At 41.8% G+C, this 25,870-nt stretch overlaps 1 protein-coding gene and 1 pseudogene across 2 annotated transcripts; one reads left to right on the plus strand and one right to left on the minus strand.

Annotated features, from left to right (window-relative positions):
* Positions 1–437: 437 nt before the first annotated feature.
* LOC147255863 (uncharacterized) lies at positions 438–3,605 on the minus strand (annotated as a pseudogene).
* A 91-nt stretch (positions 3,606–3,696) lies between these two features.
* Positions 3,697–24,896, plus strand: asxl1 (ASXL transcriptional regulator 1). Of its 2 annotated transcripts, XM_086213895.1 has the most exons (11): positions 3,697–3,753; positions 9,026–9,109; positions 13,272–13,391; positions 14,063–14,264; positions 15,454–15,623; positions 17,823–17,907; positions 19,167–19,333; positions 19,799–19,895; positions 20,071–20,176; positions 20,707–21,676; positions 21,796–24,896. In XM_086213895.1, the coding sequence occupies exons 1-11, from the start codon at positions 3,697–3,699 to the stop codon at positions 24,388–24,390; spliced, it is 4,653 nt and encodes a 1,550-aa protein (XP_086070021.1). In that variant the 3' UTR covers positions 24,391–24,896. The 2 variants fall into 2 exon arrangements, with proteins under 2 accessions (XP_086070021.1, XP_086070020.1); XM_086213894.1 differs by lacking the exons at positions 3,697–3,753; positions 9,026–9,109 and adding an exon at positions 9,133–11,495 and having other exon boundaries at positions 13,274–13,391; positions 21,796–24,895.
* Positions 24,897–25,870: the final 974 nt, after the last annotated feature.

Genomic DNA, 25,870 nt, shown 5'->3' on the forward strand with positions numbered 1-25,870 from the left:
CTCGCTCATTCCTGGTATACAGCTTGATGTTATCCATGTAGAGCAGGTGGCTGATTGTTGCCCCACTTCAGAATCGGTATCCATAACTGCTATTTGTGATGATGTGACTAAGGAGGTTCAGGCCTATGCAGAACAGTAGTGGTGAAAGTGCATCTCCTTGGTGTATGCCACCCTTAACGGTAACTCGGGCTATTGGCTTTGAGTTGGCCTCTAGGATTGTCATTGAGTTTCTGACGAAGGCTCTCGATTTACTGTTGATGTTGTACAGACATTTTAGTATCCATGTGTGGGGCACTGGGTTGTAGGGTTCCTTGTAAGCAACCAGGTGGTACACAGGTTGGTCTGTCTGCTCTTATAGTCTCAGGCAACTGCTCTGTCAACCAGTAGCTGGTGCTTGGCTTCTCAGATGTCAGTGCCAAATCCTTTCTGACCTCCATTCATGTATTGACCCACATGCTGGGTGAATGGAATGGGCCCCTCTGGGAGTCCTGCATGATCAGGACTGTCCTTCCATGGGTTAGCCACTCTGGGTGTGTCCTGTCCCTTAGCAGCTGGTTTATCTGTGCTGCAAGGCATTCATGGAGTGCAATTAGCTTCTTCAGCCAGTACATACGGATCATATCGGGGCCCAGTGCTGTCCAGCTCTTAATCTTTGACATTTTGTCTTGGATGTCTGTCATTGAGATGGTTACTGGTTCTTGTTGTCTGAGGTTTCTGTGGTCATTTTTCACTTCCACTAGCCATTGTGCATTAGTGTAGTGTGATTCTTCTCTTTCCCATATGCCCCCAGTACTTTTACATCTCAGCTCTCGATGGGCCTGGTTGGTTGTTATTCTCCTGCAACTGGGAATACACTTAGGCTGGGTTGGTGGAGAATATCTGCTTCTATCTCCTCGGTGTATCTGTTCAGTTGGGTGGCCAGAGCTGTTAGCCTTTGTTTGGCAGTTTCAAGTGCCTATTGTATGGATAGCTTGGTGTATTTTCAAGGCACACCTTTATTAGCCATATTTCCTCGCTGCAGCTCTGCTATTTTGCTAACTTCTCTCCTTGCTTGCTTTATTTTGGCCTCTATCCTTCTCTTCCATGGAGGGTATTGTTTCTTTTGCTCCATGTCCATGTTTAGCTTGTACCCTAGTATCTCAAGTATTACTGTTGCCATACTGTACATCAGCTTGTTGGTATCTGTGATGGTTGCCGTATTATACTCAGCACAGCATTCACATCCTGTGGGGGTACTTGACAACTCAGCTTCGGCATTCTTCGGAGGTTCTAGGTTCCAAGATTCTTGTTGATTCTTGTTGGTTCACAGTCATCCTTCTTGGGTTGGCAGCTCTTGTATTGAGGCTGGCATATATATATATATATATATATATATATATATATATATATATATATATATATATATATATATATATATATATATATATAACAACAGGGCAGCACGGTGGTGCAGTGGTTCGCCTCACAGCACAAACATTATGGGTTTGAGCACCGGCTCAAGCACGGGATCTTTCTGTGTGGAGTTTGCATGTTCTCCCTATGCCTGTCCCTGTGCTTCCTCCCACAGTCCAAAGGCATGCTAGAGGGGACTAGGTTAATACCATCCATCTATCCATTTTCTTCCGCTTATCCTGTTAAGGCTTGCTGGGGTGCTGGAGCCTATCCCAGCGGCTTTCGGACGTGAGGCGGGGTTCAACCTTGACAGTGTCCGTTGCAGGGCCAACACATATAGACAGAAAACCATTCACACGCACAATCAATTTAGAGTATCCAATTAGCCTAGTCTCCATTTGCATGTCTTTGGACTGTGGGAGGAAGCCGAAGTACCCGGAGAGAACCCACGCAGGCACAGGGAGAACATGCAAACTTCTCACAAAAAGATGCCATGCCCGAGCCGGGCTCAAACCCAGAATCTTCTTGCTGTGAGGCAACAGTGCTGACCACTGCACCACTGTGCCACGGACTACACTAATTGAAAACTCTAAATTGACCATAGGAGTGGCTGTGAGTGTGAATGGTTGTCTTTGTTGGCCCTGCGATGGACTGGCAGCCCATCCAAGGTGTACCATGCTCGCCTGAAGGCTGCTGAGATAGGTTCGACCCTTAACAGGATAAGCATATGTGTGTGTGTGTGTGTGTGTGTGTGTGTGTGTGTGTGTTTGTGTGTGTGTGTACTTGCATGGTATTTGCTTCCTTTGCTTGCTAAAAGGAAAAGAAAAAAACAAACAATTGGGGCATCAAATAACATTCCAGCACTGCAACACCTTTACAGAAAATAAAACAAATCTAAAATACACAAATGCTCTTGACTCTTTTACCGCCATTTCTGCATTACTTTTGATCATCTTGAAGAGGTAAACAGGAGATTTTGGATTAGATTTATACATCAAAATCCCAGCTTTGATGTATAAATAGGCTGCATGTTAAATCTGTCTACTGTGTTAACCAACTATGTCCTCTCATCAGAGAATCAATTTACATGCTTTGAGCAAATTCATTAGCTCTCGTCTGCTTTTTTCATTTTTTACCTTGGTCTTCCTTTTTTATTTGTCAAGCATCCATTTCTGGCGGCTGGCTGCAGAATGTTTTCGACCATAAGAATAACCTGTGCGAGTATTTGTAAGCAGGAAAGCTCTCTTTTGTAACAGAAAAAAATATTATATATATAATTTTTTTAACCTGTCCTGTTCAGTAGCTAGGGCAAGCAGCATCAATGTTCCTGGTGCCTTGTTGTACTGAAGCAGGTTTACTCTACATAGGAGGAATCTGATAAACTCCTCCTATTGCCATTTCTGCTTAATTTTATTTGGAATGGTATTGGTTCATTGATAAAGCTACCGGACTGAGGCTCAGGAGTGGATAGAAAGAGAGAACAGGGACAGGATAGGGAAGTCAGGAGGGGGGGGGGGACAAAAACAACAACAACAATAGCATAAAAACAAAAACAAACAAACAAAGAAAAAGTAACAACAACAGAGAGGGAAAAAAAAGAAGAAAAAACATTGGTTGCAGAATTTCCAGTGCAGGCTTACAATTTGGTTTAATATAATTTTTAGATAAATGTCTGAGTGTGTAACAGAAAATTATATTGCAGATGTAAATCTTTGGTGAAAGACTGTTCGAAATAGTGGACAATTATTTTTGTGATACTGTGGTCAGTCGAAGGTGTGTAATGTCAATAGCTATGTGTACTGTACATTTTATTCCATCTCTCTCTCGCTCGCTCTCTCTCTCTCTCTCTCTCTCTCTCTCTCTCTCTCTCTCTCTCTATATATATATATATATATATGCAGGTATCATCTGTGTAGTAGTATTTGCATACAGAGGGTGGACGTTGTTTTGTTGCATTCCTGCAGAGGGTTTGACCTTTGACCTGGTTGTTGCATTCCAGAGAGGCTTGTCCTGCAGCAGCAGCTCCACCGCCGCCAAACCTGCACTCACTGCCTTTATGCTACAGCGACGATGTGCGTAGTGCTTGTTTAGGAAAAGGAACTGGACATAGAAGCGACAGTTACCAGAAATTATCAGACACCGCAGCATTGTCCAAAGCCAAAAGCCCATCTTGTGTTGGGTTTACGTAGCTAACCGAGAACGTAGTTAGCCATTTTTCCCAAGGAGCTAACGTTGAATCGCTAGCGTCTTGAGGGTGCTTTGTAGATCCACAGCAGGCTAGCCGCAGACACCAGTGCAGAAGAAATGAAGGACAAACAAAAGAGAAAGAAGGAGCGGACCTGGGCTGAGGCGGCTCGTATGGTAAACAGTCTTTCTGACCATTTTTGTGAGTTATGTAAGTTATAAATTAAAGTGAAGTGATGCGTCCAGATGGTGTGTTTGGGCATTCTCCTCACGACCCCAGCCTGGACCCTACCGTTACTGTGATATCTGCTGGCTATGTGCTTACCAGTGCTAATCTAGACCGGGGACGGGTCATGTTGAATTAAATGTAACAGAGGAGGCACCCTCTAGCTTTGGTCCTGCATTTGTTTGTGGCTGCTGACACAAAGTGATATGCTACGCAACATGCTAACGCTAACTAGCACGCCAACAGCCGTATACTATGTTGTGAGCTCTTTGTTTGCTAGGCAGCAAGCTAGCTAGCCTTACGACAAATACATTTTAAAACAGCCATAGTAACCCAAAAGATAAGGGTACAGTAATACCGCGATAAGGCTGTGCTCTTCATGTGACCAAAATGGCTTGTACATCGGATTCCCCTTGAACCCTTAACGCTAATATAAACCCCTTGTTGTAATGGAAGCTAATTGTTGACCATCGAGCATGCTAACATTACCAATGCTAATAACGTTAGCTAAAGAACGTGGGAGTCATCTTACAGCTACAGCTTCAACTTTACTTAAAGACAGTGACATGACAATAGAACTGGCTTAGTTAGCTCAGTATTACATTGAAAGGTTTTCGGTGCGAGTGAGGGTCATTGGCTCGCATTATACCCCTGCTTGGCCTCACAGGCCCTTTCCACACAGCTGGTGCAAAACATGAAACAATCGCCCATAGCCCACGTGAAAGTAGAATTCTATGGTGTTGATGAGAAGAAGTCGCTGTTTAATTTTATAAAGTAAGAGCTGTCTCTTCTCTGCTCTCACAGTCTCACAGAGAAGACAAGACAAGATTGGGTTTCTCATTCATATATATATATATATATATATATATATATATATATATATATATACACACACACACACATAATGCTTGTAGATGTTTTCCTCAGCTGTACATTGAACACAGAGTCTTAAGACTATCTTTTGTACTAGTATACAAAATACAGCTTAATGCAGCATGTGTCTTCACCCATCATCTTTGCAGCAGTGAACTGTTGTAATGCAGCAGGCCGGGGACAGCTCGTCTTCAAGCCTCAGCCAGAAATACTAACTGAAATAATAACTCTTGACTTATTCATATTTTGAGACATGAAGGTGTGCTGAAAAGTATGTTGGACAGAGCCAGACTTTCTTTGTGTGAGCCACCTTGACTAAACCCAGAACCCCCAATAACAGGTAATAGTTACAATTAATTATAATGGAGAAATGTGAGGAACATAACAAATGATTTCTGTAAAAAGCAATAGTATTTTAATTTAAAGCAGTATAACAATGCTGGTACAACATTATCGCTTTGTAAATTGGTAAATTATGCTAATGCTTTGTATTGATATTACCACTCAGTACCAGCCATTTATGTTTAAAGCAACTGTTGCACATTTCAGCGCACCCGATAGAACATATTTTAATGAGCATTTGCATTTAGGTATAACACTGTCCCATGCACTATAACCAAGACATCACTGCATCTAACTGAAAATGATGTGATGTTATTAATAGAATAGATTCAGTCGATAAATTGAATGTATGATAGACTAATTACATTTCTAAGAGAAATTTTATTACCTATCCACGAGCAGAGTTAAGCAGAAGGTAGGAAATCACATCCAAGCGTAAAAGCATCATTCATAGTGGAGGGTTCTTGCTCTGCCTTCATTATGTTTTGAGATTATAAGGTTCAGTTTCAAATTTAATGTATAATACCTGAACCAAACAGAGGAAATGCAAGAAAAGGATTTAGATATTTAAATGTGTGAATTTCACACACTGTCATGCAATAATTTTCACTACTTGGCCTTTATTTGGTTGCGTTGTTCACGTACAGCTTAACAGATCTGCTTGTGTAATGGATTCCTGCTGCTGAGAGCCTCTATCACTCATAGAGACAATTGTCAGAAAACACCAGCAGACCAATTCCATCTCTGAACACTTTCTTCCTCAACGAAGAGAACCTAATTTCCAAAGGTGACAGACTGAGTGAGGGGACTTTCTTATAACTGATTTCAGTCTGAAACTTTGACCATAACGTGGTCATGAGCTGGTTAGATTTGCAGCCCACAGTAAATTACCATATTTGTCTAGCCGGGTTGGAGAGCTACATTCGTAGGAAGGACAACTCTTGCTCAACATACGTTTCTTACCCAGTAATCTGGCTTCGTAGCACATCCCTCAGTTTGAGCAGGAAAATTTGATGAAATCATCCAAATATTAAGAGTTTTATTTTGGCTTGAAGGTTGTTGGGGTATTGAAGAAGTTAGAACGGTGGTGACTGACACCATTAATGCACCCCTCCAATATTTGTGTTTGCTTTTCAAAGTGTCAGTATGTTCAGCACATACCCAAGACATGTTTACTCAAATCTTCCACATTCACTGGAAGGCTGCACCCAGCTTGTGAGCAAAAACTAAGATAAATTATTCTCCCAGATAAATGTCCTGTCAGACTGTACTGGTACCATGTCTGACTTAATGAAATAGACAGCAGAATTGTTTAATGTCAAAACAAGATTGTGATCCATCACTGATGCAGTCTGGGAGAACCAAAACCAGTCTTCCTTTATATATTTACCATCAACTAATTGCTGTTCTGCTGTTTCTCAGACCAGTTAATAAATTCAGCTGAAGCCTTGTGGCTCTTTCAGTTGTACTAGTGAACCTGTTGTCTTAAACATTAGAATAATAGCCATAAAGTATTGACATTTCATGTGTGAAAGGGCCAGTCATAACCAAGATACAGACTCATTCTGGCCTCAAGGTAGAACTGGGTAATGAGACTTCAAATCAGTATCAAGATCGTTTCAAACTTTTACATCGGTTATGATCAATGAAATGTTATTTTAACACTTTTGTAAACTGCGCCAATATATCAGTTACAAGCTCTGCACCGTAAACATGCTAAACTATTAAAATGAAAGTATTAACCATAATTAGCTCAAGAGTCCACAAGAGGTTCCAGATATGGGTTTTTGATACAGTTGCCCAGCACGAGTTAAAAAATTATTTTCTTGTTGCACAGAAAGATTTAAAAAAGTAATTGTGATCAATTTGATGTTAAATTTGTGGTATGATGATGATACAAAAACATCATACATGTTTCATTTTTCATATTTTAATTCTGTGTCATTTCTGTGGAGATAAGAGTTTTTGCTTAGAAAATTACTTTACGGCGGTAGCTACATTTGCAGCACCACTATGTATTATTTTGACTTGGGTTCAGTTGCAAAAGGCCGTATTGTGATTTCAGTAACATTTTTGATTAATTGTTCAATCCAATCTCAACTATTCCCCAACAGTGTCTGATGGCAGGACAATACTCTGCCTCAGTTTTACTTCTGGTTTTAGATATGGCTTCATCAGCTCTCCGCTGAAGAGAAAGACACTTTTAACACACTTGTATGGACTCTCACTGTCTCACCAGACTAATACAGATACAGAAGAAAGAACTGTTTAGGTCACACTTTAACCTTTTAAACTTTTAAAAGAGGCTCAGTTTGTGCTGCCTGTATTTTATAGAATAGAATAAAATAGAATTCAACTTTATTGTCATTGCACATGTCACAAGTACATAGCAACGAAATACAGTTTGTATCTATCCAGAAGTGCTTAGCAAGTATAAATATGTTTACAAATGTATTGATGTAGATGTATACATGGGTATATTACGGGTATATAACATTGTTATGAATATGCTATAACTAAGTATGTACAGGCTATGAACAGATTATACATATGGTTATAAATATGAAGGCTATAAACAGACTATAAATATAAGTATATGACAGATAAATATATATTATAAATATAAGTACATGACAGATAAATAATGCAGTAGTGCAATGTTGGATGTATTCACAGTAGTGCAGTGAGAGTTGACAGGTTTAAGGTGGTTAACAGATATAAAGTGCAGGTAATTGTAGGTTATTGTAAGTGGTGGTTCAGTGGTTGTGTGTCTATGTTCAGTCCATAACCAATAATTTATAACCAATCCATTGAATTGATGGATCGATTTCAACATGAAAAAGACAACTTTGCAGTGCGCAGATTTTAGTTGGACTCTCCAAACTACTGTAGTTTGGTGACTCCTGTTTTTGTGCTCATCATTGATGCTGCTTTTTCTTTGGCTTCAAGGCTCATTTTGGTTATTCAGATCTCACGACTAATCTGTGAGCTTTGCCAATTTGTGTGTAAACAAAACTGAGCACTTATGCTACTTCCTTCGTCTGACCTCACAGTAACCTTTGAAAATAAGAGCACAATACATTGTAACATGAAATACCACCACAATACCAATGTTTTTCATCTCTCTGTTGGAAAATTTACTTCAGTAATTAAATGCTATCGTTTTATCACCCAGCCTGGGACAAGTCCTGGCCTGAGAACATCTACAGTCTCAATTACAGTCAGTCATAATTCAACCTAGCTGTTACAGGAAGTTCACTTGATGTTACCAAATCATTTTATTTACATTGTCCCTTCACTGTTGTCTTCATGTACTGCACAGCAACATAATACATAGTGTGTGTTCTCTGAAAGTTCCCCTTGATGGAGGTATGCGCTCACTGAGTACATTCTTGTTAAAATTATTTTTTAATGCTTGTTGTTTAAACAAAGTAAAATTCCTTGAAGACTGTCCACAGAACTAGTAGTGTTTGGTTATGCAGCATGCAGAAAAAAACTGCCAGTGGGTAAAAAATTCTGCTCTGCCCCTCTGACATTACAGGCCATGCATGGCCCCAATATAGTGCTACTAAAATGTATTTTGGCCACTATATGTTGAGTGATCACTTTATAAGGTTTCTTTTTGACCAATTGGGGGTCTGCAGTATTAAGAAAGCAATGTTCAGTATATGGACTTAGCTTGCTTGGAACCTCAATGGCGGTGATATCATACATTTGAAAAGGGGTATGACCATTTTATTGAATAAGTGACATCAGCAGTAGTGGTAAACAGAGGAGTAATATCAATTATTGAAGTGCTTGTAAATGATATAGAAGGTTTTGTCAACTCCAAGACCGTTATTTTTGTCTGTTTGCATGTAAGCAGGCCTAATTTCACTATACACAGTGGAGGGATGTGGCATGGGGCCAAGAAGGAATCTCATAAATTGTAACTCACCAACAAAAATGGCCTTTTTTCCATGTTTTGGGCTCTACAGTATGGTAAAATTATGTTTAATGTTTTTACAGGTTTTGGAGAACTTCTCTGATGCTCCTATGACTCCAAAACAAATCCTTCATGTCATCCAGACCAAAGGGCTAAAGGAAATGCGGTCAGATACACACACACACACACACACACACACACACACACACACACACACACACACACACACGTACTTGTTTAATCCATGAGACAACAATCGTTGAGTTGAGCCTCATTTAGCTTGATCATGATGGCTAAGTGCCTATCCCTAACCCTGGCAGTGGTATCAGCAACTAATTGAGTCAATGTCAATCTAAAAACCACATTTTTTAATACAAGAGAAAAAGTATTTATTTTATTAGAAATGGCACCCCCTTAGCTCTGCTAGCACCACCCCCATGTTTCAAACTAGAATCAAATCTTTGCTGCCCCAAAAACCAACAAAGGCAGTTACCCTTGCAACTACTGTTTTAGAGCAACAGGGAAGCAGCAGCTAGCTTACGCAACTGGAAATCACTGCTTCCTCTTTAGCTCTGTAAAATCAGTAGGTGCAAGTGGTAATATAGTGCTGTTTCAAAGAAGCCAAGTCAACCATTACCATTTGGTAATTTTTTCCATGAGAAAATCCCACCAATAAAACGGCAACATGTACAGTGGTCAAGGTATTGTTTTGGAGCAGCACCCAGTTGGGGTTCAGTGCTGGCAATCTTGTCACGCTTTTGAATATGGCGAGTGCAATGAGGTAAATGAACTGCAGCAGCAAACACTGGAAACCGTTTCCAAACTATCCAAAGACTTCCACAAAGACAGCCTTTTGTAAAGATACTCATTCATTCCTTTATTTTTTTATTAGGGCCGGAGCCTGAAGGTACTTCAGGCGAAGACCCTATTATGTTTGCACGTTACATCTCTATCTTGGTAGTTGTTGTTGCTCTACAGTTGTAAATTTGAGAACAATAAAAAAAAACCTAATTGATCAAAGTTGTGGCCGCGCTAACAGTTTTCTCCGTCTTTTTCAAGATTTGTATTTTTTTCAGCTATAACTGCCTGTCAAACAAGTATGAAAAGCTCAATGGTAGTAATCCTCAGAATGTGTCTATTTTACCAATGGATAGTGATATTACCAAATAATTACAGGGTTAATAGCATACAGCTCTTAAATATTATATTAAATATGTAAATATTTTTAACGCACCGGTATTGGATCCGAACTCCGTATCAGTAGATACTTGAGGTTCAGGTGTAAGAATCTGTATTTGTAAGGAAAATTAGTATAGGAAAGACTTCACTCACAAATAGATGAAGAGTTACAAAGTATTTAAAATGTTTCAGCTGCTACTGATAAAGCACCATGCCAACTTCTTTGTGAAATAGATTTTTTGAAATAATTTTTATTGCCGGACATGCAGCTAGATATCTTTATCTCCTCTCTATGTGCATTATGGAGCTCCAGACACCGACCAGAAGGCTGACTGCTAGTTAGCTTAGCTGCGATGAACACTAGCAGTGGGGCAGTAAAGAAAACTGTATCTGAAGTCTTCAAATATACCTTCCCCTATTTCTTTTAATCCAGGAAAAGACCACCAGAGTCTTCCTTTCCTGCATTATTAGAAATAGGGTTCTGTTTGAATTCACTGTGGGAAAATTATGAGATGTTATTTTGTTAGATACAGATCTGGAACTACTTGGACTGCCTTAGCCTATCTTAATTCTCTTATTTTTTGTTTTGTTTGATTCATAGCAGCATTCACTCCTCTGGTCATGAATAAATATTTTGTTTTGTTCCATTGACCTAAGGTACGGTGGGAGCTTTTTAGGTGCTGTGTAAAATCGCTGCATCAAGTCAGGAATGTGGTTCTGGTTTTGTTACTGATACTAAAAATGATATCTTCTAAAGTTAATACATTTTCTTACAGTGATTGTTGAATACAACCCTAGTACTCTCAATGCAGGTTCAGAGGTAGAGTAGCTGTCTAGCAACCAAAGGGTCACTGGTTCGATCCTCATTTCCCCCAGTGACCATATCGAAGTATCCTTGAGCAAGATACTGAGCCCCTAATTGCTCCTGATGGTCCTGTGATGGACTGCCGACCCGTCCAGGGTGAACCCCGCCACTTACCCAATGTCAGCTGGGATAGGCTCCAGCCCTCACCTTCAACCCTTAACGGATAAGCAGCATAGACGATGGATGGATGGGTCATGATCATACTAAAAGTTGATTCTTGATTAAAAATACATTCTTGATTCAAAGAATTGAAGAAGGACACTGTTGCTGCTGCATACTTGATGTTACAGCGGAAACTGATATTTTAGTAACTCCTTACTGTGTTCCAGTGATGCTATTTGTTAGAGAAAAAAGTACAGTTTGTTTTGAAGGCTTTTAAGAAGGATTTATTGCGTGTTGTAGTCATCCATCTGAAAACACCGAACACATATCAACTGAGCATGTTATAACATATTTTTTGTATTTCCTTCTCTACGGACCACCTGACCTGATGCTGCCCATGACAGGAGGTAAGTTGGAAGATTATTGTCAACTCTACTGTAGAGATTTGATCTTCCACTCTTAAACTGATATTGTTCTTTTCTACATTGCACAAGCAGTTAAAGATTGCTGCTGGTCTTCCCTCCCAGGTCCAATATCCATATATCAAAGACTTAATTATGTCTCATTACAGATAAAACTAGAATCTTCTTTTAATTCTCCAGTGTTTTCCAGTCAGTATACCACCGCCTCCTTGTGTTATTTGTTGATTTCTATTTAAGCATGACACATGCTCTTCCCTGTTTACCACCACCGAGTTTCAGAGTGCTCATTTAATAAATAATGATTGCATTCAAGCTGCATATTCTTATTAGCCATTTCATGCATCTTCAGTTTGACTAGAAATTCACTACTAAAAAGAGGTATTGACTAGGGATGGAACCAGTGAATTTCTTTTATTGATATCCTGAGATATTCTCAAGATTACTGTAACAATCTGATTCTTTATCAATAATTTTGTGAATTTTCTAAATTTTAAACAGAACTGGTATTGCTTTTGTTGCATTACTTGGAATGATGATGATAACATAACCAGAAGCAGTCAGTTTTTAAAGAATTATTTCCAACAAAAAGAAATCAGCATTATGGTCTCCCGGGGGTCTGCCTCCACCATCCAGTCCAGTGTCAGTTTACATTCATATACATCTATACTATGTATGTGGTGCATGCTTCAAGGAAATTTGATTAAAAAAAAAAAACTCAACATAGGGAATTACTGACATCATTGAAAGTGGGTAACCAGTCAGTCAAACTAAGTAAGTTTAAAAAGATAAAATTAACGGGGGAAGAAAATATATTCGGAATAGTCGAACAAGTCTGTACTTTTTATATCCCGACAAATCACAATAGAAGTCATCCCAAGACACTTACATGAATGGAGCAATTCTAGAACCACACTCTTTAGAATTAATTTTGTTTAAAGGGGTTGCATAATTCCTCATCAGGAAACACTTCTACACTGTTTTACATATTGTGGGCAATGTTAATGTTGAACGTATATTTTACTAAATGCCTCAGGAGCTGCTTAATTAAAATGAAGTGATACTGTCCTACTTCATCTTCTAAAAGATTTCCCACATTTACTTTTCCAAACCAAAAAAATCAAAGGCAGCAGCATGGCTTGGAGGTAACGTAGCCGTCAAGCAACCGAAGGGTCGCTCGTTCAATCCTCACTTCCACTGGTAACCATGTCGAAGTATCCGTGAACAAGATACTGAACCCCTAATTGCTCCTGATGGCCTTGCGATCAACTGGCGACCCGTCCAGGCTGTCTGTATTCTGCCTCTCACCCAGTGTCAGCTGGGATAGGCTCCAGCCCCCCCATCCCCCACCCCCCGCGTCCCTTAACGGATATGTGATATAGAAGATGGATGGATGGAAACTCAGTAGCTTTGTTCTGAGCACATTGCTTTGCATTGTACTTGCAGTACCATTTGATGAACAGCAGATAACAGACACTTTGTGATTTTCTAAGTCACAAGTGTGTCAAGTGAAAGGGAAATGTTGATAATAATACATATTGTATAAAATGTTGTTGGTGTTGCAGCTCTGCCCAGGCTTCCCAAACAAAACACACTCTGATTGGTGAAGCTATTAGAGTGATAATATACCACACTATGTTTTTATGTGCAGGGCTTCACTATTCCTGGTTAGGCGTCATGTCATCCTTTTACAGTCACACGAGTTATAGCTGGTGTGTGTGTGTGTGTGTGTGTGTGTGTGTGTGCGCGCATGTGTGTGTGTGCAGTGGTACAGCTCCTTTGGCCTGTCTGGTCACAATGCTGCACTCCCAGGTTCGGGGAGACCGAGTCAAGAACAGCATCTTCTTCAAGTTGCCTGGTCGAATGAGCTTATTCACTCTAAAGGTACTTGAATGTGATCGCCTTCCCTGTCACTGCTTCACCATTGTATTTCAAAGCCATTTTTATTATTTTAATTTAACAGTTGTATTTGTCGTATTAGTAGTAATAACAACATGCTAGAGACTAGTTTTCCAGTCATGAAAACACCTGGAAATTGGTTAAAATGACAATATATCCTTGAAAATAATATATGAAATAATTTGATACAATTTATATTGTACTTTATTTTACTTTGTACTTTTTTAATATGCTGCTTGAAGATAAATGTATGTAATATAAATTCTACATGCTTTGGACTGTAACGTATGGGCTTCGGCCAGCCCAGAAAACAGTAGAAGAAAATAGTAGTAAACTCTTAAACTTTGGAAAACATTTCATATCTTGCTGGTTAATTTGGCTTATTAATTTCTAAAAGAAGAGAGTAAGGCAGGGCAGAATGTTAAGGAGGTGAAGGTTTAAGAATGGAAGGCCAATCCCGAGTTTAGGGACAGGGCAGAGCACATTTCATCATAAAAAAAAAAAAGAAAGAACAAAATTGGGGTTAAATATCTAAATTCTAGACCTAACAGTAAATTTTATAACCATTTGTGTGCAAGTGATTTCCTTTGTCAAAAAAAACCCCAACCTCCTAGAAAACCCTGCGACTTGATTACTCTGTGGTTGACACTCTATAGAAGAATGCACTCCAGTGGACAAAGACCACTTCAGAGTCAGAGACGCCAACAGAGCTGGCTGGCAGCACTGCCACTCCAGCTTCCAGCAGTAGCACCCCTGCAGCCAGCTCAGCTGTGGCCTCTGTTGGCCCTACTGAGGCCACTGAGCAGGAAAGCTGTGATTCTACAGAGACGACCGCTGCTGCTAGTGGAGACAATGATGGTAATGCTACACACACTCACCTGATAGTCTAGACAAGGTCTGCAGATGGGCTTCAGCACAAAAACTCAGGCAAAAACATTCCACTTATGCAGTCCAGGTGTGTGTATTTGGCAGTAACCTATAGTCGCATGCAGCAAAATGGAAAGTGTATTGGTGATAGAAATAGAGAAAATACCTGTGGAGTTGGAGCAAATAATTTTATACATTATATATTTATACAATATTAACAATTTTTACTTCGCTGAAATAAGTAGAAGACAAACTACAGCTCAGGTTAGAGGAGGAAAAGACTGAAAATGAGTGAGTGGAAAGATGTAGGAAGAAATGTGATTGCTTGATTTATTGTATTTAGCTGTTTAGCACAGCTTTTGCAGTCTGCATCAGTGTGATATGTATTCATGTCTCCGGTGAAGTGCATGTCAGGCGATAATTTTTGAGTTCACATCTTTCCTCAAGTCAGCAAGATTTCTGAATGGATTTCAGGTTTGATCAATTTTGGCATTGCGTGGTAACTCACTGGTGTGAGCGCTCATATTATTATATTTTTCGCAGTCTAAATGCAAAGATGACCACAACATTGTTTTCAAAACGTTGATATAACAAGGTTGCCCAAAGTGCAGCCATGAGGTTTGATTTGGCCAACCATATGACCCTTAAATATATTAAATAATGATCCAAAAAAAAAGTATAAATATTCCTGGCCCAATCACAAAAAATCTAAGATTATTTAAAAGTTTCAATGACGCCGTTTATGCTGTTTGATTTTGTGAGGTAAAAATGCTCCTAAAATTGTTAAAATCCTCAGTTATTTTTCCACAATTTGACCAAGTGGCACTTTTTGTTGGTCGTCAATTTAATAAGTGGTGAGTTAAGTTTGGAAAAAATGAAGAGGCAGGAGTACACAGAGAGAATGCATTTTAACATTATGATGTATGTTTACTTTTGGCTCACAGCCCAGTTAGGTTTCGGCTTTCCATGGAAGAAAGCTTGCATTTTATTATATTTCCACATTGTCTGCCTGTTGTTGTGTTGTGTAGACTATACATACCTGGTAGGAATGGGTCCTCTTGAGTTAGAAATTCAGGGTTTGGGCCATTATGCAAGCCCTAACAGTAGAAAAACAAATATTTACACATTGTTCAAGTGTCTTGTGAGTAGAGTTATTCATCTGTCTTCCCCTGACCTGTAGCTTCGGTAGATGAGAGTTCGTCCAGTGCGTCCTGCTCCACAGAGGTGCGGGGTTTGAGCAGCCAGCCCCAGACCCGCCTTAGTAGAGCAGCTGGACAGCAGGGACGCTCTGACACACAGCAGACCCAACATGCCCAGCATGCCCAGACCAGGCTGAGCCGTTCCCGACAGGTCAGTAAGATGTATGAAGCCATGTCCCCATGTTTACAGTGGAAAACCTGTTTTATTTGACAGTGTTATAGGAATGTTTTGGCATCAACAGGTCTGTCCTGTTGTGTGATCAGTATCTTGGCTAGGTGAACCTCCCCAGAGTGTAACTTTGTTTTTCACACCACTGAGGACTACTTGCTGCTCACACTGCCCTTTTGTCAAAAAAGGATAAATGTTGAAACGGTGTCCTGGGTAGAAAAACCCGTGCTATCCCCTTTCATCATCCAGATGCAGAATTGTCTGTCTCATTGCAAAACTGGATTCCCTCTCATACAAAAGCTTCATCATAAACACTCTTTAGGTTACCTTCCTTTATTCTGTTAAGTTGTCTGATTATTTGTAGGTTAAACTTCCTAAACTGATTTTCAAGTGATCCTGTCATCTTTTAGACATTGTAATTTTAGCTTCAAGGGTCTACTTGTCTTCCTCCAAGGCTGTGAGCAGTCTGTATTAATTGCAGCTTTTTCAAGCATTTGAACATTGATGAGGCAGCGAGACACATTTTCTTGCAGCTTACCTAAAGTTTCTTTTTTAGGCTTTATATTTAAAGCAAGCCCTTTAAAATTTCCTCATGAACAATTAATCTGATCAGTTTAGAAAGCTCCGTATTATCCAATGCCATTTTTGCCAAAGTGGAGCACAGGCAGTAAGTGGAGTCTTCGCTTGTCGTCACCAGCTTAATAAGATGTCAGATTTAAACAGCCATAGGAAAGGAGAGAATGCAATATAGATGAAAAGAAACAAAATGTGGGTAATTTAAAAAAAAAAAAGATAACCTCAAGTTTAACGGAGTGCTGTGTGCAACAACATTAGGTCAGCATATTCGGTCAATGCCAGTTGAAGTCTCACACAGAAGAGGGTGTTACATACACAGTGGTGCATCCCCGTGTCCTCCGCAAGTTCAAACGCATATAAGATAATCCACATGCCTATCAGACTTTCTAATACTCGTTTATGCAGATGGTCAACAGATATTGGATATCTATTGTAAATGTTTAAACCTCAGTAGACTGATGACAGTTACCCCGTTGATATATATTAATTTATTAACTACCGTAAATTCTGGACTATAAGCCGCAACTTTTTTTCGACGCTTCATGCCCTGCGGCTTATACTCCGGTGCGTCTTATACGAGGATTTTACCTTCACCCTGGGGTGTGGCGGGCAGCGGCAGCTGGCAGTAATTCCCTATTGTTCCTGATGGTAGCTCCAAGTACCGTACTTAGGGAAATTCCTGGCCAAATGTTATGGTAATTTCTCTAAGTACTGTACTTGGAGCATCCAGTCCATGCCGCGGTGCAGTGTAAAAAGAGCATCACACGATATTTTCAGTCATTTGTACTCACCCTCAAGATGGAGAGCAGAAGAAGGAATGCTTATGATGCAGCTTTCAAGTTAAAGGCAATCAATCTGGCGGTTAAAGATGGAAATAGAGCTGCAGCACGTAAGTTTGGCATAAACGAATCAATGGTGAGACGCTGGAGGCGGCAACATGACGAACTGACCCAATACAAAAAGACTACAAAAGCTTTCAGAGGTCATAATAGCAGATGGCTCGAACTTGAAAACGCTCTGGAAGACTGGGTCAACGCGCAGAGAATGGGCGGCCGAGGTGTTTCCACCGTGCACCGCGGCTTATTTACCGGTGCGGCTTATACGTGTACAAAGTTGATTTTTTTTCCCCCTAAAATAAGCATCTGTGGCTTACATAACAGTGCACTCTATCGTCCAGAATTTACGGTACATTTTTCAGCTTTCCTTAATTGCACTTTTCAGGCTGTCAAATAAACTTTGATGGCTCAGTTAAGAATTTCTCCTTTGCTAAATTACATTTTTCCATGTCATAAACTTGATGGGCTGAGGCTTTTAAAACGAGACTATATGGGGATGTGATATTTAATTAAGTTATTGTTCAGCCATTGCATTCATCAGCGTCAGATCATTGTAATCTGTGATCAGCAAGGCAAGATCATTTTCAGAAATCACACACATACCCTGTCATAAGATGATTTCTATGGTCAGATGTGAGCTTGTTTCTGTGGTTGATTGATACATGAGGGCCAGTATGTCTGGACTTGGCCTGTAGATGGAGTGACAGAAAGCAATGCTTGGCACTTCTTACTGTAACAGCTGGGCATCTCCCCATTTGTGTGATTACAGTCAGGGAGGCAGAGGAAGAAAGCAGTAATGATGCCACGTGTTGTCCTTACCCCTCTTAAAGTAAATGGAGAGCATGTTCCCTCAGGTAAGAACCATTCTGTCTTCAATACAGCAATATAATTTGATCTAACTGTAGACAAACACGCACATGCACACCACATAAAGGCCATTTAGTCAAATAAAGATAACAACACAAAATATGCATCCGACAATCTGTTCCAAATATTATCTAAACTGAGCCGCATGACTGTCATCCGAGCAACTGTTGTTTTTTCTTGTTGTTTCTTGCCATTCTAAAATAATATGATCTTCTTTTGAGGATGGAGGAAGTGATTGCAAACATGTTTCATACAACAATCAGTACAGTCGTTTCAGATAAACACCAATCTGCTGCCCACAGATCCTGTACTGAGCTAACATTTGTACTCTTGTGTCCATGGGATCTTCAGCTGTCCATGTGTATGTAACAAAAGATTTCCATGTGATTTCCAAGAAGAAGAGGATTGTAGTTTAGTTAATGTACCTTCCGCAGTGGGCATGCTGGCTTGGCTACAACTGCATTTAGCTATTATAATTTTGTTTTGTATGCATAGATGATAAAAGAAATTGTTCATTGTATTAATCCTTCATCTTTGCAGCTGCATAGACATCAGGAGAACTTGCAAACTCCACATAGTCACGGCACAGATGTTAAGTTCCTCTTTTTAACAGTGACAGCTTACTTCTACTTTCTTCATTGGCTGTCTGTGAGCGGCAGCAAGACACTGATTATAGCATATGGCAAACCTGAATGAGCCAGATATAAGAAATTATTGTGTCGGTTCCAACATTTTCTCAGAACCATCATTTTATGCCTAAAGACAGCCAAAATCACAGCACAACCTTTATGTAAACTGATAGTTCCGATTTTTTGAAGTTGAGTCCATGCCAGTTACCAATGACGATATTAATTGGCCGACCTCTTGCTCAGAACAGTCCATTCTGTTGCCCATAATAGCTCTTGACAGTTGGAAAAAACAAGATTTGCAGGGTTACTGGGGTCATGATCCTGTATGTACAAGTTGACTGAGGCTTACTGAAATTTCCTCTACAATGCACACAAAGTAGATTTCAGGGAGCCCTGACCTCGGTTACTTCAGTGACCCTGCACGTCATTTTTATCCAGATGTCCAGAGCTTTTATGGGCAACAGCATGGATTGTTTTGGGCAAGAACTCTGACAAACATCATTGATAACTAGCAGATAGGACTCAACTTCAAAAAACCTGAACTATCCCTTTAAGTGATTTTTGTCAGACAACAAGGTTATTCAGTCAGGGGTTAATGTGTGGTTGTTCTTTCTTAGGGCCAATGAAGAGGAGTAGAGGAGGGGTGGACGTGGACTTTGAAACACCAGGCTCCATCCTTGTCAACACCAACATCAGGGCTCTCATTAATGTGAGAACCTTCTCAGCCTTTCCACCACACTCCCAGCAGCAGCTGCTGCAGCTTCTACCAGAGGTGGACCGACAGGTACCTTATTTATTTCATGACATTTGACTGTCACCTTTTGTGTCTTAAATTGCATGTGCCACAATAACAAACAAGCACAGCATCTTCTCTTGCGTTTCCTTAATCTTGGATATATAGGTCTAAGAGTTTTCACTGTATTTTTGGTCTTTCTTTCAGCTTTGGATAATTCCATCAGTTGTTCAATAGTCTTTTTGGTTTTGACAGAAATTAAATTTGCAATCTGAATCTTTTTGAATTTTGCAAAATGACACAAGTACATTTCTCAAATTTTTAATCACAAAACCTTCAAACAACTTGCATCATTTTATATCTTAATTTTAAAGTCAATTATTTTTGACACCACTGTTATCTAATATTTTATTCCATTCATTTTCCCATTGTTTAAGGTTTTTGCTACAGAATTGATATTGCTGCAATTTGCGTTGCATGTTTTCTGCTATTTATACTTGTGGACTTTCCCTGCAGATTGGTCCTGATGGCATGGCCAGACTGAGTAGTTCGGCCCTGAACAATGAGTTTTTTACCCACGCCTCCCAGAGCTGGAAAGAGAGACTAGCTGAAGGTAATTAATTTCTCAGTCACTGACCCCTGTTATATTTTGCTTTGTTTCTCTGTATTCATTTTTATGAACTGCTGCATATTGTGAAAGTCAGTTGAGTCGCATTTATATTTAAATGCAATTTTTAGAATTGCTCCTTTGCAGAGTTTTAAAAAATTCATGTGTTTAACTTGTTTAGGTGAGTTCACCCATGAGATGCAAGTGCGATTCCGGCAGGAAATGGAGAAAGAGAAGAAGGTGGAGGCATGGAAGGAAAAATTTTTTGAAGAGTACCATGGACAAAAGTAAGAACCAACTCAGTCATTATTTTCTGTCATGCATTTGATGATTCATTTTAAATTTACAGTATTGCAAGTTCGTTACCAACCATGAGTTACAGCAGTTATCAGTAGACCCTTTCACAGCAGACATTTTAACTTGTCAAACCAGGAAAAGCTCATGTGTAAAGAGTAAGGATGGCTCCATACATTTATTGTAAAAGCAGCCATGTCAGTAAGTGAGCCTGTACAATATTAAACCCTGAGTCTGGCTGACGTAAATTTAGCAGAGCCTTTGTTAATGTTAATTCATGTCTGATTGTCCTGCCTTGAAAAGTTAACATGCCATTAGAGGGGCGAAGAGAAAGACATTTGCCATTTTTGACTGAATACCCTTCATTTCCTTCTCTGCTGTCCTCCATGTAGTTACAAAAAATCTCAAGTGTAACTTTCATTGGTCACTTTCATTTCATTCATTGCTTTCATTTCATGCGTCTGCATGAATAATAAAATGTCACTGTCAAAAATATGCTGATACATAGTTTGTGTACTTGCAGGTCTGGTCTGTCCAGAGAGGAGTCCCTTAAACTCACTATGAGTGAAGCCAGTGAAGTTGCAACAAGTGTTTTGGATAGTGATGTCACTGTGGTGGCAGCTGGCACACCCAAGAGACGCAGTGTGGGTCGGCGGAGGAGAGACGGCAGGATGAGGAGACGCACCCGGGCTGACCTGCGTCGCAGGGCCCGCAGAACCCTCTGCAAGGCCAATCCTCCAGCCCTTCAGTCTGTAGAGGCAGTTGAGGACAGTGCTTCTCTTGACACATCAGCAGTCTCTGTTGGCTCTCCTATGTCTGAAAACACAGTTGTTCAAGGTGAGGTTGTGCTGCAGGCTGAAGGCGGCATGGATCTCCCAGAAGAATGTGCCTCTGCTGAGCCAAAGTCCTCCCCCACTCCTGAGCCAGTCACATTGCCAGTCCCCACTCCTACTCCCACTCCTAGTCCCATTCCAAGCCCGGCATCCACCAGCGCCAATGAAGAACCTGAAATTACAGCTCGTCTGCTCCTAGAGGAGGCTACACCTGTACTGGCTTCGACCTCCTCTCCTTCGTCGTCGCCCTCTTCTTCTTCATCTGCCTCCTCACCTTCATCCTCCCCTTCCTCCCCTTCTGATAGACAGGGAGCGTTTACTGGAGGCTTGGACTCTTCGTCATCCTCTTCAGCATCTTCTAGTGCTGCAGTTGCTGCTGACCCCCTGGATGACACTGCCTCAGTGGTCACCTCCATCACGGGGGGAACTGCTACCAGCAGCCGTGAGAGCAGCCCCTCTGCCAGCCCATCCACCACCCCTGTACCCAGTGCCCAGCTCAAAGAGCAGAAGAGAAGGCCAGATGAGGCTCAGGCCTTCTCTCGCTCCCCCGAAAAGAGGCCACGGCTCGATGACCGTCAGTCCTTTCGTACCACAATTGACTGTGTCCATTCGGAAAAGCCACAGCCGACAACAGAAGAACCCAAGGTGCCTCCAATCCGGGTAAGAGTGGCGGCATAAACCCAAATATTTTAAGTCTCCTTGTCAGAAAATGTTTTTTTCTGTTTAGAAATGAGTTGTTAGTCTTAAGTTTAATCATGATTCTTTTGTCTCTGCTTCAGATTCAACTGTCCAGAATCAAACCTCCCTGGGTCAAAGGGCACCCTACCTACCAGATCTGTCCGCGGATTGTGCCCCCCGGTGAGGGCTCGCGGCGGTCGGGGACGGGGGCGCGCACCTTGGCGGACATCAAAGCCCGTGCCCAGCAAGCCCGTGCCCAGCGGGAGGCCGCTGCTGCTGTTGCAGCCTCTGGCGAGGGGGCAGGGCCGATCGGGGTCGGGCTGCGGACTGCTTCTGGGGTATCGGATAGCAACAATGGACGACGAGCGCGAGAGCATCCAGGACCTATCGAGCCCGGAGGAGGGGGAGGAGGAGGAGGAAGTGGAAGAAGGGGAAGTGGTGGGATGGAGGAGCAAGGATCGTCTTCAGATGCTAATTCGTCTGGAACACAATTACAGTCTCTCAATGTAGAAACCACACCCCTGCCTTCTCCTTCTCTGTCCTCTACCTCAACCTCTGTGTCCTTGGAGACCCCACAGACCTCAAGCCCTCCTGAAAAGGGGGGAGGTAGGGGGTCAGAGAGTAGAGAGGGAATTGAGGAAACCTTAACCAGTGTCCACAACTCCAATGGCATTACAGACAAATCAGCCAACTCAACTTCTCCAGAGCCTGACGTGTATGAGTCTGTCCCCACCCAGGTAGCTCGGCAAAGCCAGTTACCTGAGTCTGCTGCTCCTGCCTCAGAGAGGGCAGACCGGGCATGTGAAAAACCCTCCCTGGCTCCAACCTCCATACCTGATTCACTTCCCCGATTTGGGGCTCATGGCGTGGATGTTATTCAAACGCTGGCCAGCTCCTCTCAGCCCAAAGACCATGAACGAGGGAAAGAGGCTGGACTGGGTGGTGTTATCCAGCATGGTTCCCATCATGTGGACCCCCAAGAGATGCTCTCTCACTCAGTTACGGCAAGACAGCGTACAGACACATCTTCTCCCCAACACTCCTTAGGCAGACAGAAAGATGATGATGATGCTGGGACACACAGTGACTCCACTGAAACGGCCTCCGATTGTGAGAACGATAGCCAGGTGGATGACCAGCAGCAGTCTGAACAAGATTGGTGTCCACAAATGAATACCCACAGAAACGGCCAGCAGCTTATCTGCAGCCCTCCTCCTCAGAACCAGCAGCCAGTCATCCAGTCCCATGTGTCCAGCCGTCATGGTCAGACCGTCATTCAGCCTTGCTTTCTCAATGGTGTGCCTCACCCTCTGCTCAGCCACTCCCCTTCCAGGGATCACCAGTCTCTCCCCACAGCCCACCCACTGGTTCCCAGGGACACCAACATTGTGATCAAAACAGAACCTGGAGATGATTGTAGAGTCTCCAGAGAGACTGAAGAAGAGTGTAGTGGACTTTTAAAGCCCTCCATTACTGCCCCAACTGCTGCTGCCTCCAAGAGACTGGCCACCTCAGCCCGACCAGTGTCCAGTGTGGAGGCCAATAACCCTTTGGTGACACAGCTACTACAAGGAAGCCTGCCCCTGGAGAAGGTTCTACCCTCACATTCTGCTAATAGATTAGAGATCAACCGATTACCAGGACCCCAGATAAGACCACCAGTGGCAAGGACCCCAGGGCCTCGCAACAGGCCTGATGTCTCAGCCCAGTCACTCAGCCCAGGGCCGACTGTGGCCTCTAGGAACCACAGCAAGTCTCCAACAGGCTTCCCAGTGTCCTGTGTGATGGAGGCCCCAGCTACATCACAGTACCAGTCCCAGCAGGCTCCCGGGGCTGTCCCAGTCATCACTTCCCTGCCATTCTCCTCCTCCTCCTCCAGAAGTACAACTGACCTTAGCTCTCAGACCATGGTGGACTCCGCAGTTATCAAAGAATCTCCTGGTCCTCAGCCCTCACAGGGGACCACTTCTGACAGGACTCAGCCAGCCCACAGGACCATACCTAATGGCCCCTCTCCTCCTCATGCGGACACCTGTCCCACAGAGGTGATGCCTACTATTAAGATTAACTGGCGGCCTCTACAGTCTCAGCTTTCCCACTCTCACCAACAACAGCTGTCTCCTGCTCCCAATGTGAAGAATGAAGCCAGTGTAAGACCCTCTTGCCAGGCATTTGCCAAAACCTCCCCAACTATACCAATGAGTGTTACCAAAAAGGAGCCTGGGAGCTCCGTAGATGGATACATAAGTGGAGGAGCAATGGAGGGACTTCTCAACATGGAGATGACTTTAGCCAGGATGGCAAAAAATGAGCACAGCAAAGCTCCTTACTCCTCTGTTTCCCACTCCTCACCATCTTCCTCTGTCTCCTCCCTTCCCCTCCAGCTATACGGAAAACTCCCCAAACAGGGTGGAGGTGTGGGAGGAGTAAGCTACACAGCCAATGTATCAGTGATGGACAACTGTGGGTTCTCCCGGAGCATGGCGGACAGTGTGCTCCAGCTGAGGCCCCGCTTGGCCTCTAGCCAAACCAGCCTCAGTATCCAGGCCTTTACTGACAGTACGGCTGAGGAGGTGTCACTCAAATGCTCCTGCCGTCTCAAAGCCATGATCATGTGCCAAGGCTGCGGTGCCTTCTGCCATGATGATTGCATCGGGCCTTCCAAACTCTGCGTGTCATGTCTGGTGGTCAGATAGTATGTGGACCTTCTTGCACACAGTAGAACTGCAGTATCAGGCAGCTCCAGTGTGCATAGAAGCCTAATTAGGGTAGAACACACAGGAGGAGCCTGGGAGGCAAGATTTGCCGTGTATAATATAATTGGTCTGTATTTTTTGTTGTTGCAATTTTTCAGATTTTTTTTTTTAGCTGTACTGATATTATATTATTATTATTGTTATTATTATTATTGTTATTAATATTGTGAATTTTGGGCATGATTGATTGTAAATCGTGCCTTTTTTGTTTTCTCTCCTCAAAAACATTTACCTCATCTTGCTCCACCTATCATCATTTGGTGGCCATCATTGTTTTGGTCTCTTGATTTCTCAGCAAACAGGGACTTGTTATTTTCTCTTTGCGCAAAGAAATATTTTTTTAACCATTAAAATGAGTAAATAACATTGTTTCAGTGATTTGTGTTTTGAGTGATTTCATCATTCCCTTAAATACAATTGTGTACTTCCACTTAAGCACAGTAAAATGAACAAATAAAGTGATCATTGAGTGGTGATAGGGTCTTTGAATCCTTGATACCTTTCATGAACATGAATCTCAGACACCACACACACTCATAGGAGCTCTACTATCAAGCAGGATCACCATAGCCTGACTTTGTGTAAGCTGACTCAACAAAACCAAAGCCCCAGTATGAGATGTGCTCAGTCTCCAGCAACACCCTGTCAGTTTGAGGGTGTGTAGGGAGAACGGCTTCCCAAATCAATTACTGGGGAGGGGGAATGTAGACAGCAAGTGTGAATCACTGCATACTCTGGTGGTTGAGTCACTTAATATGGAAACGGACAGTTCAATCTCATTATACCCATTCCTGCTTAGTCTGTAAGCACGTCACCCACTGCTGGGGGTGGCCAGGGAGAAGTGGGTTGAATGAGGTCAATCCCTTGTGGATCTTGACAATGGTTACAATGTAGCCCTGCTAGCAAGGTTCTCTCCTTCAGACTATGTACACTCATTAAAAGTTATGTGTCATATTACTGACAAAGGAGTGTTGTTAAAATCAGTGTGAAATGCATTTATTTTCCATTTGGAGTTCTAGCAACTTGGCAGCAAATCAGGAGTGAACATGAAAATAGGCACTGCCTTCATCATTCTTAACTAAAATTGTAGTTATTGAAAGGGTTAATAGCTGAAGCAAACGGGACAAACATGAGGCCATGATTCTATTGCTGATGTAGAAAATCTGAGCAAAGTTCATATTTGTATGAATGTGAGAATTTATAAAATGATACCCCAGCATGCACGAGTAAGTATCAGATGTTAGACATGGTATGACCTTATCTTCAGCAGTATTGAAACTGATTTTAACAAATAGAAAAGCACTGAACGCCTCTGCCAAAGAGGCTACACTGATACAGCATCTAACCATAGCACCTCCATACATGAATTACTTGTGTATTTAATTACATTCTGTGTAATGTTACCTATCCTTCCACCAAA

The sequence above is a fragment of the Aulostomus chinensis genome, chromosome 9, assembly GCF_037954235.1.
Source record: "Aulostomus chinensis isolate RoL2024-O1b breed Wild chromosome 9, RoL_Achi_v1.0, whole genome shotgun sequence".
NCBI lineage: Eukaryota > Metazoa > Chordata > Actinopteri > Syngnathiformes > Aulostomidae > Aulostomus > Aulostomus chinensis.

Coding starts and splice junctions, on each gene's coding strand:
- asxl1 (XM_086213895.1), top strand. CDS start 3,697: ATGAAGGACAAACAAAAGAGAAAGAAGGAGCGGACCTGGGCTGAGGCG. Junction 15,624..17,822: donor GGCTGAGCCGTTCCCGACAG/GTCAGTAAGATG, acceptor GTGTGATTACAG/TCAGGGAGGCAGAGGAAGAA. Junction 21,677..21,795: donor CCAAGGTGCCTCCAATCCGG/GTAAGAGTGGCG, acceptor TCTCTGCTTCAG/ATTCAACTGTCCAGAATCAA.